This window comes from Loxodonta africana, chromosome 4, assembly GCF_030014295.1.
Source record: "Loxodonta africana isolate mLoxAfr1 chromosome 4, mLoxAfr1.hap2, whole genome shotgun sequence".
Classification (NCBI taxonomy): domain Eukaryota; kingdom Metazoa; phylum Chordata; class Mammalia; order Proboscidea; family Elephantidae; genus Loxodonta; species Loxodonta africana.
In genome coordinates, this window is record NC_087345.1 from 74,364,712 (window position 1) to 74,381,985 (window position 17,274).

At 40.2% G+C, this 17,274-nt stretch overlaps 1 protein-coding gene across 3 annotated transcripts in view; it reads left to right on the forward strand.

Annotated features, from left to right (window-relative positions):
- PPM1H (protein phosphatase, Mg2+/Mn2+ dependent 1H) overlaps positions 1–17,274 on the forward strand; it is a 328,683-nt gene that overhangs the window by 306,460 nt on the left and 4,949 nt on the right. The window contains exon 12 of one of the 3 annotated variants that reach the window (XM_064283939.1): positions 15,639–15,693. The exons of the other annotated variants lie outside the window; for them this stretch is intronic. Within the exon in view, the coding sequence (XP_064140009.1) occupies positions 15,639–15,693 (55 nt within the window). The remainder of the gene's footprint in view (positions 1–15,638; positions 15,694–17,274) is intronic. 3 annotated transcript variants of the gene reach the window in all.

Below are 17,274 nucleotides of genomic sequence, written 5' to 3' on the forward strand. Positions count from 1 at the left end.
GAAAGGAGTAAATTGTTGATATTACTAAAGGGGAAGGGAGTGGGCAAAGCAGAGAGGAACTGGGGCCAGAGAGGAGTTAACCAAACTTGAAACTGTGGCATGCATTCACATTCCAAACGCCGGGCGAAACTTTGCAAAGCTTTGCACAGCCCTTCATTTCCCAAAACCTGTCTGTGGAAACAACTTCATCTGTATATCTTGGACCTAATGACTACTGGCCCCACCCCCTCCCCCACCCACTCCCCTGTCATGAAACTCTAGGGGCTTTTCATAGGGTATTAAATCTGTAAGTACCAATATACTGTAAATCCCACAGAGCATGCCTCCAATGAGAGAAACCTCAGTGTTCGTGCTTCTGGTGTCCTTCTTCACGTTCATTCTCTCAGTGGCTCAGATAGCTGTGTGCTTCATAAAGGACTAATTAATAGAAGGTTAATAGTAAAACATCTGCCAATACTGACAGGAGGTATTAATGCAGGTATTAAATGCTAGTTTATATTATCTTGATAATATGAAATTTATGTTGGCAGAAAGACAAAGGTTCTTTGATCTTTTTGAGAGTTAGCTGAACTAATTTCTAGCAGTGCCGTACGGCTTTCAAAAACTATGCCTCAAATGCAAAGACGAAGAGTCCCCACCACCCCCAGCCCATATCAATTCCAGGTTTTTAAAACCAATTTGTGAGCGTTTGATTTGGTGTTTGAGGGGAAGTGTGCATTTTTGTGTCTTCTGCAATGTTTAGCATATTCAGGTGCTGGAAGAGTTGGAAATCCTAGAGCCTGCCTGAGACAGCCTCTAGCAGCCCACTGCCAGGCCCCTCGTTCCTCAGATGTAGCTGCATACCATTAGAGCAGAGCTGTGTAGCCACATGTTTGGAACACAAAGGCATTTTAAAGGGCTTGCCAGGGAGGATTAAGAAGGAAATTATTATTCCCTGTCAAATTGAACTGCTGATGTTTGGAATTTGAATTAAAACACTAACTACCAAAAAATCCAGGGAGACCCTGCCAGGGTGCAGAGGAGGTAGCCGGGGCCTGGTGGGGGCTCCCTGGCCCCTCCCATGGGGGTGGGGAGCTCTCCCCACTCTGTGGCCTTGTACCTGCTGGCACGCAAACCCCCAATGCACAGTGACAGTGTTGCTGGAAGCAGCTGTCATTCTTCCAGAGTCAAGACATTCTGCCTGAGTAGAGTGGGAAGGGGACAGAAACTGGCGTGAGCGGCCTCCATGGAGCTTGGTCCCAGAGCTCTAAAGCGGAGATGTGTAGCCCTGCACCCAGCAGTGCCCTAAGAAGTGTGCCTCCTCCCTGGACAAGTTGCCCAGTTCCCAGCACAACAAAGGGCTACCTCCAAGCTACTCCCCACCCCCATCCAGTCGCCATAGATCTCTGCCAATGTTCCAAAGCTTGGGAGAGCTTTGCTACCTCTTAAATCTCAGAGGCCTGCTCAGAATGCAAAGAGGATCCCTGCTCCTGTTCCCATCACACTGTATTACTGTGGGCCATCAGCAGATGGAGGCTGCCTTTTATATGCAAATATTTGGAACCCATTAATTCCATGTTCCTGCCACCTACCCTTCCTTTTGTAAGACCCTGTGTACCATCCAAATGGCAAATAGAAGTTCCAGCCCAACTAGAACTATTTAAAGACTTTAAGGCATGGTTATCATTGCCTGAGGCCTGAAATTGAGTTATTAATCACCAGTGCTGATTGAGGTGAGACCTTGTGGGAAGCAGATTCTAGAATAGGGAGCTGGCTTCTGAACTCTTGGGGAGGAGAAAGGCATTTGAGGTCTGGCAGGTATGATAGCTAGCATTTACTGCCCCCTGACCATGTGCCTGGCACTGTGCAGAATGCTTTCTGGGAATGAAATCATTCATTCCTTGCAGGAGCCTTAGAAGTCTACGCTGTTATTCCAGATTTACAAGTAAGAAAAGAGGGGCTACAGGAGGCGAAGCAATTTTTTCAGAGGCACCCATTTAGTGAAGCCAGGTTGGGAACCTCAACAATCCAGTTGCACAGACTCAGTGAGGACAAGTGAGATAGACAAGGATTTATCGTTCTCCTCCCACCAGGCTTTAGCTGTAGAAACAGCTTTTGGCCTTCCCGTGGTTCTTCAGCCCTCTTCTTTTGTTTTTCTTGCTGTCCCTGCTGTCCTTTCTCTGCTCCCTCCCCCTCAGAGCCAAGGAAGCCTCTCAGCCAAGCCCCGTGAAGTTTGCCAAGTCCAGTCTCTCCCCAGCAGTCATTTCTTTCAGCAGAGCTTTGCTGATCAGTATTGAAAGCTTCAGCCAGAGAAGAAAAATGTTCTCAAAATACAAAACTTGTATCCCAGGGAGACTCTTCATTAGAAGAGAGTGGGTACTTCAGACTACTCCAGTGGTTCTCTAATGCTGCCTGGCCAAGCATTCGTGAATAAAGCATTCAAAAACGGCCCTACAGCTGCTCTCATCCAACTTCCAGAAACTCTCCAGGCTCCTCAACCCAACTTAGAATCCCAGCGGGTGTATAACGGATCCACTTCCCTTTCACTGTCTTCAGCTACCCTATGTTCTTCTTTATTGCTGTAGTGTATATTTTGTGCTTATATTTCATGTTTTGGGTCAAAACATTTTCCTTCCACTCTATTTCCTTAAATCTGTGGGACATTTTGCACTTGTATCTGCCTCAGTACAAAAATCAGTAGAGCCCCCCTCCTGTCTTACTGCTGTATTAAGCCATTTCTTTCATTATCACCAACACAGGCAATCTTTTTAAGGTAGAATTTGGAAGAGAAAAAATAGGAGGAGAGCAGAAGCACTTCTTTTTCTCCAAAGAGAGTTGTTTCTTCTTGCACCAGTCTCCATATAAAGCAGCCTTGGAATTGGTTTCATGCCCAGGGCAAGTTGACTATTGAATATGGATGCTAATGAGCTCCAAAATGACCATCAGGCAGGCTGATTGTGGGAGCTGGAGCAAAAAGCCTTCTCCCAGGAGCTGGGGTGCTGGGTTTGTGATATGTTGATCTGTTTATGGGGAAAACTCCCATCAAGCAACCTCATTTTACCGGAATGCTATTCTTGACTTTCATTTCAGTTCTAGTCACTGTTCAGTTATTGAACACAGGAGCTAATCATTCCCCTCCTGTTGTCTGCTCAGACTGCTCTTCTGAAGGGAGGGATATCACATTCCCTAGAGAAATCTAGCAATGAGAAACAATATGAAGGAGCCTGAGCTCCTAGGAACAATCTTAGAAGAAGAGGTCCTATGGATTCTGTCTGAGATTCCCCTCAAGTTAGGGACCATCCTTTCCCGAAGCACATGGGCACATGGAGGAAGGCCTGACAAAATTCAGGTTCTGTGAGGAGGAGGAGGAAATGGCTGGGTAGGCTCACCACACAGGAAAAATGTGAAGTTAAACTTCACACTCCTCCTGTGGTATAGGAGCCTTAAGCCAATAAATTAACATGTTCTAGGACTGGAAAAACCCATAATGTCCCTAGTAAAGGCAAATTTAAAATCTTTGTATTTAAACCAGCACACACAGTCAATAACCCCCTACTGAGGAGAAGGTTACAGCTAACCTTCACATTCGCCATGAGAGAGAATAGCTAGATACAGTGGAGCATCGTCCCCCCATACCCAAAATAATAGCACAAATCGAGAGAAACTTTGCAAACATGCAACTAAAATCATAGGCAAGCAGAAGTGCATTTAAAAAAGAACCTAATAGAAATTCACAATGGAAAATATGTTATTGAAATAAAATAACTTTCTGAATGGATAGAATAGTAAACAGCTGCGAAAGGAATTAGTGAATTGAAAGACATCACAGAGAGAAAACAGCAAAGAAGTTGAATCTGGAACACAAAATGAGAAAGTCTAATAAGAATTAATGGAGAGAACATAAAAAATGGAGAGGAGGCAATATTCAAAAAGTTCATGGCTGAGAATTTTCAAGAATTCAAGAACTGACTTTTCAATTTAAAAGAGCAAGACCAAATCTGGTTCCAAACCAATTGCTGTCAAGTCGATTCCAACTCTAGTGACCCTATAGGACAGAGTAGAACTGCCCCATAGGGTTTCCAAGGAGCAGCTGGTGGATTCAAACTGCTGACTTTTTGGTTAACAGCCAAGCTCTTAACTACTGCGCCACGAGGGCTTCTCACTAGGCCAAATCCCAAGCAAGAAAAATAAAAAGGAATCTTGATTGTTTTATCTTAGTGGAACATCATGCCATCAACAACAAAACAATAACAACAAATTTGAACCATACAATCCAGCAATCCCACTCCCAGGAATATGTCCTAGAGAAATAAGAGCCATCACACAAATAGATGTATGCACACCCATGTTCAGTGCGGCGTTATTTACAATAGCAAAAAAGATGGAAACAACCTATGTGCCCATCAACAGATGAACGAATAAACAAACTGTGGTACATACACACAGTGGAATACTACACAACAATGAAGAACACTGATGAATCTGTGAAACATTGCACAACATGAATTAATCTGGAGGGCATTATGCTGACTGAAATAAGTCAATCACAAAAGGACAAATAATGTATGAGACCACTATTATAAAAACTCTTGGAAAGATTTACAGAAAGAAACAATCTTTGATGGTTACAAGCAAAGGGAAGTGTGGGGTGGGAAAGGCACTAGGTAGGCAGTAGATAAGTGATAACTTTGGTGAAGGATACTGGGGAAGTCAGCACAACTTGACCAAGGCAAAGTAATAGAAGCTTCACAGACACATCCAGACTCCCTGAGGGACCAAATTACTGAGCTGAGGGCTCGGGACCATGGTCTTGGGGAACATCTAGCTCAACTGGCATCACATAGTTTATAAAGGAACAGTTCTACATCCTCCTTTGGCAAGTAGCATCTAGGGTCTTAAAAGCTTGTATCTCAGAGCAGCCATCTGAGATACATCTATTGGTCCCACCCCATCTGGAGCAAGGGAGAATGAAGAAAACCAAAGACACACAGGAAAGATTAGTCCAAAGGACTAATGGAACACAACTACAACAGCCTCCACCAGACTGAGTCCAGCACAACTAGATGGTGCCCAGCTTCCACCACCGACTGCTCTGACAGTGGTCACAATAGAGAGTCCCAGACAGAGCTGAAGGAAAATGTAGTACAAAATACTAACTCACAAAAAAAGACCAGACTTACTGGTCTGACAGAGACTGGAGAAAGCCTGAGAGTATGGTCCCCCATACACCCTTTTAACTCAGTACTAAAGTCACTCTTGAGGGTCACACTTCAGCCAGACATTAGACAGGCCTATACAACAAACAATAACATACGTAGCTTACCCATATATATGAGGCTAAATGGGCACACCAGCCCAGGGGCAAAGACAAGAAGGCAGGGGGGACGAATGAAAATGAGAAACCCAAGGTCAAGAAGGGGAGAGTGTTGACACATCACAGCGTTAGCAACAAATGTCACAAAACAATATATGTATTAATTGTTTAATAAGAAGCTAATTTGCTCTGTAAACTTTCACCTAAAGCAAAATAAAAGAAGAAAAAAAATATTGAAAAGCCAAGGCATGTTTCTGAACAATAGTAGAAGTCAGAAATAGAAGTCCAAGAATAATAACCCTAAACTGCTAAGGAAAAATAGTAGTCAATCTAGATTTCTATATACGGTAAAACTATCATTCAAAGACATAATAAAGACATAAAGACAAAAATATTTTTGTAGTACAAAGACTGGGTAAATTTATCCCTCACAGAGTATTGTTAAAAGAACTACCAAAAATGTATTTCACAGAAGGGAATTAAACCCAGAAGGAAAAAAGAACTACAAAAGCAAAGAAATTAAAGTGTGTTGGTTTATTTATATAAGTATAGATTGTAAATGATAATAATAACTAATGGCACCTTAAAAACAAGATGAAGCTAAAATACTAGGCAACAAAATGGGATATGAGAGAAGATCCTTTTATTTTAGGAGATAGACAAAAATGTTGGTTGATTTATATATTAAAAACTTACATATAACTGCTAAAAGAACAGAAATAAAATAACACAAGCCAGTAAAGAGACAAAAAGGATAATAAAACTGTCAGAAAAGAAAGAAAGCTATCAGCTTGACAAAGCAAGAATAAAGAAAAGAAAAGAAAAAACATAGAAAATAGAAAACACAGAAATAAGTTCATGTGTATAAAAAAAAAAGTATATAAGGTCCCATTTATTTTGTCTTCAATTTGTGCATTTGTTGTTATGTTTGTTTTGTTTTTTCAAAAGATTAGGTCCCATAGTTTTCTCCAGAAATTTCATGGTTTTAGGTTTAACAGTTATGTCTTCGATCCATTTTGAGTTAGTTTTTGTGTATAGCATGAGGTATTGGTCCTGTTTCATTTTTCTGCAGTTTTGCCAGCACCATTTAAAAAGAGACTGTTTATGCCCCCACTGAATGGGCTTTGACCCCTTATCTAAAATCGGTTGTCCATAGATGACTGGGTTTCATTCTGAGTTCTCTGTTCTATTCTACTGCTCTATGTGTGTATCGAACCAGTACCAGGCTGTTTTGATTATAGTGCCTGTATAGTATGTTTTGATATCAGGGACTGTGAGGTCTATTGCTTTGTTCTTTTCCTTCAGTATTGCTTAAGCTATTCAGGGTTTCTTCCCTTTCCATATGAAGTTGATTATTACATTTTCCATTTCAGTAAAGAATGTTAGGATTTGTGTCAGGATTGCATCGTATCTGTAGATCATTTTAGGTAGAATTGACATTTTCACTATATCAAGTCTTCCAAACCATAAGCACAGGATGTCTTTCCATTTTTGTAGGTCTCTTTTAATATCTTGTAGTAGTGTTTTATAATTTTCATTGTATAAATCTTTTATGTCTCTGGTTAGGTTAATTCCTAAGCATTTTGTCAATTTGGAGGCTATAGTAAAAGTATTTTTTCTTGATTTCTTTTTCAGAGTAGTCTTTGTTAGTGTAGAGGAACCTAACTGATTTTTGTGTATGTGTGTTGATCTTGTACCCTGCAGCATTGCTAAATTCTATTCTAGCAGCTTTCATGTGGAATCTTAAGGGCCTTCTATGTATAGGATCATGTCATCTGCAAATAGAGATGGTTTTACCTCTTCCTTTCCAATTTGGATATCTGTTATTTCTCTTTCTTGTCTTACTGCTCTGTCTAGGACTTCCAGTACAGTGTTGAATAAGAGTAATGATAATGGGCATCCTTATCTTATTACCATTCTCAGAGGGAAGGCTCTCAGCCTTTCTCAGTTTAGTATAACGTTGGCTGTTAGTTTTGTATATATGCCCTTAATTATTGTCTTAGTCGTCTAATGCTGCTGTAACAGAAATACCACAAGTGAATGGCTTTAACAAAGAGAAGTTTATTCTCTCACAGTCCAGTAGGCCGCAAGTCCAGATTCAGGGCATAATCTCCAGGGAAAGGCTTTCACTCTTTGTTGGCTCTGGAGGAAAGTCTTTCTCATCAATCTTCCCCTGGACTAGGAGGTTCTCACCACAGGGACCCCGGGTCCAAAGGACACACCCTTCACCTGGCACTGTGTTCTTGATGGTATGAGGTCACCCTGTCTCTCTGCTCTCTTCTCTCTTTTATCTCTCATAAAAGATTGGCTTAAGACCCAATCCAATTCTGTAGATTGAGTCCTGCCTCATTAATATAGCTGCCACTAATCCCACCTCATTAACATCATAGAGATAGGATTTATGACACATAGGAAAATCACATCAGATGACAAAATGGTGGACAATCACGCAATACTGGGAATCATGGCCTAGCCAAGTTGACACACATATTTTAGGGGGACACAATTCAATCCATGACAATTATGTTGAGAAATTTCCCTTCTATTCCTATTTTGCTGAAATTTTTTTTTCAGAAAAGGGTGTTGAATTTTATCAAATGCCTTTTCTGCATCAATTGATATAATCATATGGTTCTTTTCCTTTGTTTTATTTATGTGGTGTATTGCATTGATTGATTTTTATAATGTTGAAATACCCTTGTAATCCTTGTATGAATCCCACTTGATCATGGTCCATGATTTTTTTAATACGTTGCTAAAGTCTGTTGGCTAGAATTTTGTTGAAATTATTTGCATCTGTGTTCATAAGGGATATTGGTCTGGTTTTTGTTTTTGTTTCTGATACCTTTGCCTGGTTTAGGTATCGGGGTTATGCTGGCTTCACAGAAAGAGTTCTGTAGTATTCCTTCCTCTTCTATATTTTTTAAGAGATTGAGTAGGATTGGTGTCAGCTCTTTTCTGAATGTTTTATGGAATTCTCCAGTGTAGCCACCTGGTCCTGGGCTTTCCTTTGTTGGCAGTTTTTTCATGGCATCTTCAATCTCTTCTTTTGTAGTGGGTCTCTAAATTTTCTACCTGTTTATGTTAGTTTGGGTAGGTAGTGTGTTTTTAGAAATTTGTCCATTTTATCTAGGTTTTCAGATTTGTTTGAATTTGTTCAACTTCAGTTCATACTTTGATTATAGCTTATTCTGTTTTTTGTTTTTTTGTTTTTCCCCCTTTTGTCAACTTAGCCAGTGGTATGTCTATTTTATTGATCCTTTCAAAGAACTAACCTCTGGTTTTGTTTCTTTCTATTGTCTTTCAATTTCATTTATTTTTTCCCTGATCTTTATTGTTTCCTTTTTTTCTGGTAGCTTTTGGCTTGTCTATTTTATTGATCCTTTCAAAGAGCTAACTTCTGGTTTTGTTTCTTTCAATTTCATTAATTTTTTTCCCTGATTTTTATCATTTCCTTTTTTCTAGTAGCTTTTGGCTTCTTTTGCTCTTTCTTTTCTATTTACTCAAGTTGTCAGTTTAAGCTAATGATTTTGGATCTTCTTTTTTAATGTAAGCAGTCATTGCTATGAATTTCCCTCTGAGTACTGCTTTTACTATGTTTCAAAGGTTTTGATTTTTTTTTTTTTCTAGGAATTTTTTGATTTCTTCTATGACCCAATAGTTTTTTAGTAGCGAATTATTTCGTTTCCATGTATCCCCCCCCCCCTTCTTTTTCCTGTTGCTGATATCCACCTTCATACTATTATGGTCAGAAAACATGCTTTGTGTGGTTTCAGTCTTTGTAAATTTATTGAGACTTGTGTCCTAGTATATGGTATATTCTGGAAAGTGTTACATGTGTGCTGGAGAAGAATGTATATTGTTCTGATCCTGAGTGACTATACATGTCCTTTAGGTCCAGTTCGCTTATGGTTTTATTTAAGTTCTCAGTGTCCTTAGTAATCTTCTTTTTAGATGCTCTGTCTATAACTGAAAGTGGTTTGTTGAAGTCCCCTAATATAATTGAGGAGTTGTCTATTTCTCCTTCATATTAGTATTCATTTCATGTATTTTGGTGCATTGCTGTTAGGTGCATATATACTTATAGTTGTCATGTCTTTTTCTAGATTGAACATTTTATTATTTTGTAGTGTCCCTCTCTTTATCTCTTGTAACAGATTTTGATTTAAGGTCCCTTTTATCTGACGGCGCTGGGTTTTTTTGCTGGGTTTTATCCGATATCAGACTGACCACTCCTGCTCTTTTTTGTTTACTTATTGTGTGGAATATTTTTCTCCGTCCTTTTCAGTCTGTTTGTGTCCTTATGCCTAAGATGTGTTTCTTGTAGACAGCAAAAGGGTGGATCATGTTTTTTAATCCATTCTGCCACTCTTTGCCCTTTGCTTGGGACATTTAGACCATTTACATTTAAGATTATTACTGAAAATGAAGTGTCTCTCTCACTCTTTTCAGTATTTGTTTTTTGAGTGTTTCATATCTTTGTTTTTTTTAATTCTGATTCTTCTGTTTTTCTTTGTATACGGCTGTTTTCTTATGATGAGTCTTTTTGCTTTCTTCTTTTCTTCTGAATATTTTCTCTTGGTTATCTTTTAGTATATTCCATTACACAACTTACAATTACAACAGTGTTTAGCATGTGAACAACAGTTAACATAGAACCTTAACATAATAAATCTGTTCCTGATATGCTCCTTCCTCCCCCATTTCTGTTGATGTGTCTCCATTAACATCAATATACAACCTATGTTTGATAAGCTTACTTTGTGCTTATTTCTTACAAACTTGATATATTTGTAGAATTTAATTATTGAGTTTATTCCTTGAAAATATCATATGCTTGAACCTTATGATTGTCTATGTTGCGTTTTCTGGAGATCTCTCTCTCTGTCTCTTTTATTATTTTTTTTATGATGTATAGATATGAGTATTTAATGCTTTTGCCTTTACGTTTAGAGTGCTCTCTTGGGTAATACTTGCAAAGCTGATCTGGTAGTGACAAAGTCCCAGGGCATCTGTTTGTCTGGAAATGTCTTGATTTCCCTTTCATTTTTGAGTGACCACTTTTCTGGGTAAAGAATTCTTGGTTGACAGTTGTTTTCGTTCAGTATTTTATGTATGTCACTTCTTTGTCTTCCAGTCTGTGGAGTTTCTAGGGAGAAATTCACAGACTCTTGTGAAAGACCTTTGGTATGTTATATTGCATTTTTCTCTTGCTACTTTCAGAATTCTCTCCTTGTCTTTGGTTTTCAGGAATTTTGTTAGGATATGGTGTGGAGTTGATCTTTTCTGATTGGCATTCATGTAGCTTCCTGTATTTTCCAGGATTGGTTCTCTGTTGAGGTCTGGGAAATTCTGATTATCTCTTGGAAAATTTTTCTGTGCCTTTATTGTTGTCATAACGCTCTGGGATTACAGTAATTCTAATGTCAGATTTCTTAATTGAATCCCACATTTCCTTTTGGATTTTCTCACTTTTCTGTGCTCTTTTCCCTTGTTTCTCTTGAGAATTGATAAATTCAGTTATTTTGTCTTCTAGTTCATTTATTCCATCTTCTGTCTGTTTGCCTCTGTTGTTAAGTGTTACTCTTGTTTTTTCTAATTCAGCTGCTTTATTCTTCAGTTCCAGTAGTCCTCTTTGGTTTGGTTTTGTTTTTGATGTCTTCAGTTTCCTCAATGAGTCTCTCATTTTGTTCCTCCATTTGTTTCCTGATCTCTGCTGGTTTGTTTTCGGTATGCTTTTTGCTTTCTTTAAACATATTTAATACCATAATCTGAAAATTATCAATTCTTTGCATTAGTCTGGCCTCCATAGGACAAATTTTCTCTTATTCATGTTTTGCTTTTGATCGTCCTTCTTCTCTTGTGATTTTGTGTGATTTACTATTTCTTTGTTGAACTTGGATCATTTTGTTATCCTTTTTTTTTTTTTACTTGAACCTTTGTATTCTGGTTTTTGTGGTAAAATTTTCTGATCTGGTGCCCTGGTGTCACAGAGGCCAAGTGCCCAACTGCCAGCTGAAAGGCTGGGACCCACACCCACCAGCTGCTCCGTGGGAGAAAAATAAAACAGCCTACCTCCTCAAAGACTTACAGGCCTGGGAACTATATGGGGCTGCTCCACCCAGCCCTACAGGGTCGCTATGAGTCACAGCTGCAAGCTTGGTATCTTCTCCTAATAACCATTACAGGACACTCATCCTTAGGTTTTTTTTTCAGTGCTAATTCAGGAGTTCTGGATGCTTGATCTCTGGAGTTCAATACACATGCACAGAAGGGGAGGTTTAGTTGGTCACAGATACTGATGTAAGCAGTGGGGTTTGACTTTCCTGTGGTAAAGGTGGAGGGTTCTCTGTCTTTCCCTCCCAGGTGCCCCTGCACAGGCTGCCCCACAGTGTCCCGCTGAGGGCAGGGAGCCAGCTGTTTCTCTGTCTCACCTGTCAGTCTGAAGTATTCCCTTCACCCTGCTGCCCTTGCAGTTCCTCCAAGTCCTAGTGTCCATCCATCTCGGGCCTCAACGAGATTCAACAGTATTCTCTCGCAGCACCAGGGTTTCCCTTTGCACCCTCCCAATTGCACAGCCCACGAACTCCCATGGCCTATTTGCACTTCCCTTAAAAAAATCGGGCTAAGGCTTCCTCAGATTAACTCCTTATCTGTGTTACCTGTTTGGGGTATTACTCACCCCCATCCAAAAATGGCTGCAATGAGTGAGTGCCATGTTAGTGGGTTCGTTCTCTCAGCTTCTGTATCATCCCTGCTCTACCTCCTCCCTGCTTCTGGACTAACCCCAACTTTCCAACACCTCAGCTGCTATCTGGAGTTCTGAGATCTCAGTGTATGCCTGTTTTCATTTGTTGTTCAGTAGGTTAGCTGCTAAGGGAGTAAATGGGAGTGTCCATTCACTTTGCCGTCTTGCACTGTCCCCCTCATGTTCATATATATAAGATTGCAAAAATAAGTTCATACATACCAGTTTTTACAATAAACAAATTTAACTCATATGTTAAAACTGTAAGATTAGATTTTATTTTAATTGGTCACGTACCCATAATGAGAGATATTTAAAATTATACAAAGTCTAAAAGTCCTACTAGGCCTTGTGGATTTTGTAATATCAGGGTGAAAAAGTAACATTGAAAATAACCGATTTCTTGCTTAAGGGGTAGGGTATACCGTTAACAAAGGATCATAGATGGAGAAGTACCACCTTGAAAGTGAAAATAAATTACCATTTATTGACTTCATCCTAAGTCAATAAAAGAAAAAAAGAAATTGAGAAGGAGCATCAGAGTGAATAACTTGGGCCATGTGTCATGGAAGCCAAGACAAAGGAGGAAAACTTGGAGTGGGCACTCATGGAATCCCAAAAAAGAAGAATTCAAGAAGAAAAGAAAGGAGATTTCAAGGATAAAGAGGATGGCCAGCAGTATTTGTGCTGAAAATGCTGATGAAAATGAGTATTGAGAAGACACCTTGGATCCAGCTTTAAGAGGACAAATTAGTAGGCCATTGCTGCTGTTGGGTGCTGTTGAGTCGATTCCAACTCATAGTGACTCCATGTTATGGTAGAACTGCCTCATAGGGTTTTCTTGGCTGTAATCTTTACAGTAGCAGATTGCCAGGTCTTTCTTTCACGGAGTCTCTGGGTGGGTTCAAACCACCATCCTTTCAGTTAGCAATTGAGCACTTAACCATTGTACCACCAGGGCTCCTTCTGTTAGTAGGCTACTGGGCCTAAAATACCAAAAGTTACTAACAATATCAGAGTGGCTTTAACTATGGATGGTACTTTTTCATGAGTTAAAACCAGCTGGACATCCTTTACCCTTGTTTTGATCTTTCAGTCATTGCCCCATATCTGCAGGACCTCTTGAGGCCTATCAGACTGTTTGCCTCAACACTAAGTGACCACAGAAAGCTGTGTCTTGAGCTTTTGTTTTTTGTTTGTTTGTTTTGACATCTTTGAACATCCCTTTTACTTTCAGACATCGTTCTCATAATTTGCCATAACTCATGAGCTGGGTTAAGCTGAGTTCAGCCCTGATAGATGAATCTACTCTGTATATTGACTCAACCAGGTTTCTGAACCTGAAAAGCTAAGATCTAGACCCTGGTGAATCATCAGGATAAAAAACATCACCCCGGTATTACTGGTAGCCTTGCCCTACTTGGTTGTATCTCAGATACATAGTTTAATGAAAAACAGAGTAACCCGGGGTGAGCATCTGAGGGTGTCTTCTGATTATAGTATGTAAGTTGCACTACATGGATTGTGACATTTATATTGGCTCTTTGGAGGCCTTTCTGTTTGTTTCCTGGTCTCACAGAAGCAGGACCCTCAAAGAGGACTAACTGGTTGCCTCTTCCCTAGATGTTCAAGTGTAAGTTAGAGATTTCTGCCTCAAGGCTGATAATTCTCTTGGTACAGATACTATCCAACCTCCAGCAAGAAGGGTGTTTATTTTGTATTAATTAAACTATCTTCTCCTCTGCCACCTACAGTGTATGCTTCACATCTCTCTGCTACCAAGGCCATACCAGTAGACTTTACTCTCAAAGAGTCTGTGCCTTGGAAGCTCAACAATTCTGAGATCATTTTCTACAGACCTATAAATAATGTGAAGTTAGATGACCTCCAGGTCTCTTTTTATCATGAGAGATGGAAATTCATAAGGGGTTTTAATGAAAGAATTGGAAAGGCTTCTGGTGTTCTAAATCCCAAAACTTACAGATCTGAAGTCGAGGCTGAGACGTTCCAAGTAGGGAAAAGCCGTTGGCAATATCAGGGTGGTCTCTTGTAAAGGGCCCACAGGCTGGCTTCCAAGAGGCCACATAGGGTGACATTTATTATCCTGGTGATTTACCAGAGTTTGGCTCTTAGCGTCTCAGTTTCAGAAACTGATTTAATCAGCATGTAGAGAATAGGCTCATTATCAGAGCTGGACTCACCTTAACCAAGCTTACAAGGTTGATTTGTAAACCAGAGTGCTAGTTGACATTTATATAGAGAAATGTAACTGACTGTTACTCTTAAAGTACAAATGACTAGCTCATTCTTTCCTTGTAGGCAGACCTATCCAGGAAGGCAGGTCATGATCAGAAAGTTATTTGATGAATATGAAATCAGAAGGCCAATCATATGTTTAATGGCATAGGCTAAGAGAGTAATCCACCTCACGCCAAATATGGCCCTGCCAATGGAACTAAATTTCTGAGAACTCCTTGTGCTCTGGTAAGGATTTAGGTAGACATTTGCCAATGTTTTGTTTCCTTTTTTTTTTTTAATATTTTTATTGTGCTTTAAGTGAAAGTTTACAAATCAAGTCAGTCTCTTATACAAAACCTTATATACACTTTGCTATATACTCCTACTTGCTCTCCCCCTAATGAGACAGCACACTCCTTCTCTCCACTGTGTATTTCCATGTCTATTCAGCCAGCTTCTGTCCCTGTCAACCTTCACATCTTCCCTCCATACAGGAGCTGCACACATAGCCTCATGTGTCTACTTGATCCAAGAACCCTACTCCTCACCAGTATCATTTTCTGTCTTATCGTCTAGTCCAATCCCTGTCTGAAGAGTTGGCTTCGGGGAATGGTTCCAGTATTGGGCTAACAGAAGGCCTGGGGACCATGACCTCCAGGGTCCTTCCAGTCTCAGTTAGACCATTAAGTCTGGTCTTTTTACAAGAATTTGAGGTCTGCATCTCACTGCTCTCCTGCTCCTTCAGAGATTCTCTGTTGTTTTCCCTGTCATGGCAGCCATTGGTTGTAGCCGGGCACCATCTAGTTCTTTTGGTCACAGGCTGATGTCTCTGATTTACGTGGCCCATTCTGACTCTTGGGCTCATACATACCCTGTGTCTTTGGTGTTCTTCACTCTGCTTTGCTCCATGTGGGTTGAGACCAATTGTTGCATCTCAGATGGCTGCTTGCTAGCGTTTAAGACCCCAGACGCCACTCTCCAAAATGGGATGTAGAATGTTTTCTTAATAGATTTTATTATGCCAACTGACCTAGATGTCCCCTGAAACCATGGTCCCCAACCCCCCCCCCCCCCCCAGCCGCCTCTGCTACGCTGGCCTTTGAAGCATTTGGTTTATTCAGGAAACTTCTTTGCTTTTGGTTTAGTCCAGCTGTGCTGACCTCCCCTGTAGTTTTGTTTCATTTTTTTTGTGTGGAGGCTAACCCAGGTCCATGCCTGCCAAACCACCTCCAGATTTACCATCCTTCTCTAGATACTAATGTACTTTCCATTAAGTTATAGTCTAGTCTCAAAGGTGTGAGAGTCATTCTTTTTCTGTAAATTTACTGTTTAAATCTCAGTGAGCAATCTTCTGTTTAGGTTCTTGGGGATCCCTCACTGTACTTACATTGTTCAAGGGGAGAGTATAGCATTGGTGAGTGGAACAACTTATTCATGTGCTTTCTCATTTTTACTAAGTTCCTGTGCCACGTGTACTATTATTAATATTTTTCTTTAAATCAACTCATTTTTAAAAAACAAATTTATTTTAAAAGGAGATTTGTATATCCCTAGGTAGTTTATCATACTGTGATGGTCTGTATGTTGCTGTGATGCTGTAAGCCATACCACCAGTATTTCAAATACCAGCAGGGTTACCCATGATGGACAGGTATCAGAGCTTCCAAACTAAGAAAGACTAGGAAGAAAAGCCTGGTTCTTAGACTGAGTTCTCTAGAGAAGCAAAACCAGTAAAATGTATAAATATATATAGAGAGAGAGATTTATATCAAGGAAATGGCTTGCGCAGCTGTAGAGGCTGGAATGTCCCCAGTCCATGGGTCGGGATAGAGGCTTCTCCTGATTCACATAGCCGCAGGAGCTGGCGAACCCAGGATAGGCAGGTCAGAGAGGAGGGCTTTTGCTCACAGGCTGCAAAGATCAATGAATCCCAAGATCAGCAGGCAATACCGCAGGTAAGCTGCTAGCTCAAGTCCCAAGAACCGGAGATCAGACGGACAGGAGCCAGCTGCAGGACCCAGAACGAGCAAAAGCCCCCAAGCCTTGCCAGACTATCCACTTGTATTCAGTGCAGGTTACATGCCCAAGGAAACTCCTCTTCAACTGATTGGCTCCTCACAGCAGATCCCATCATGGAGGTGATCACGTAATAACAAATCTCATCGTGGAAGTGATTAGAACATAATACAACTGCCAAACCACTGAGTATCATGACCCAGCCAAGTTGACACACAACCTTAACCATTGCATCTGGCAAGCTACTTCTGAAAATAGCCAATTAAATACCTTACGAATCACAGCAGAGTATTATCCAACTCACTTGCTTTGGACATGTCATCAGGAGGAGTCATTCACTAAAGGAGGACATCATATTTGGTGAAGTAGAGGGCCTAAGAAGGTGAGGGAAGTCCCTCGATGAAATGGATTGACACAGTAGCCAAAACAATGGACTCAAACATTGTGAGGATTACACAGGACCAGGCAATGTTTCATTCGATAGTACATAAAGTCACCATGAATCGGAGTTGACTGGATGGCAGCTGTTTATTCCTATATCTATCTAGCTATCTATTGTAAATGAAAAAAAGACAATCTTCTATTATAAAAGAAATGTAGTCCTAAAAATAAACATACTGAAAGGTTCTTATTTTGCCCATGAACTTTTTAGCTAGATACTGTTTGCCATGAAAGGCTGTGAGCCTGAACGTGTCTTTGTTGAAGATCCACTAGAACATAATCAACAACATCAAAAGGGACTGAAAAGTGGAATAACTTAGGAGGTTATTTAATATATTTAGTGCCTTGTCCATCTAAAAACCAAAAAAAAAAAACCAAACCCAATGCTGTTGAGTCAATTCCGACTCATAGTGACCCTGTAGGACATCTACCAGCTAAAAAAAATAATCTCACCTTGGGCATCCCGCATTTTAGAGAAAGATGACCTAGGCTTTTTGTGGCTTTCAGGATATTTAAAAACTGTTCACACAGCTGTAGT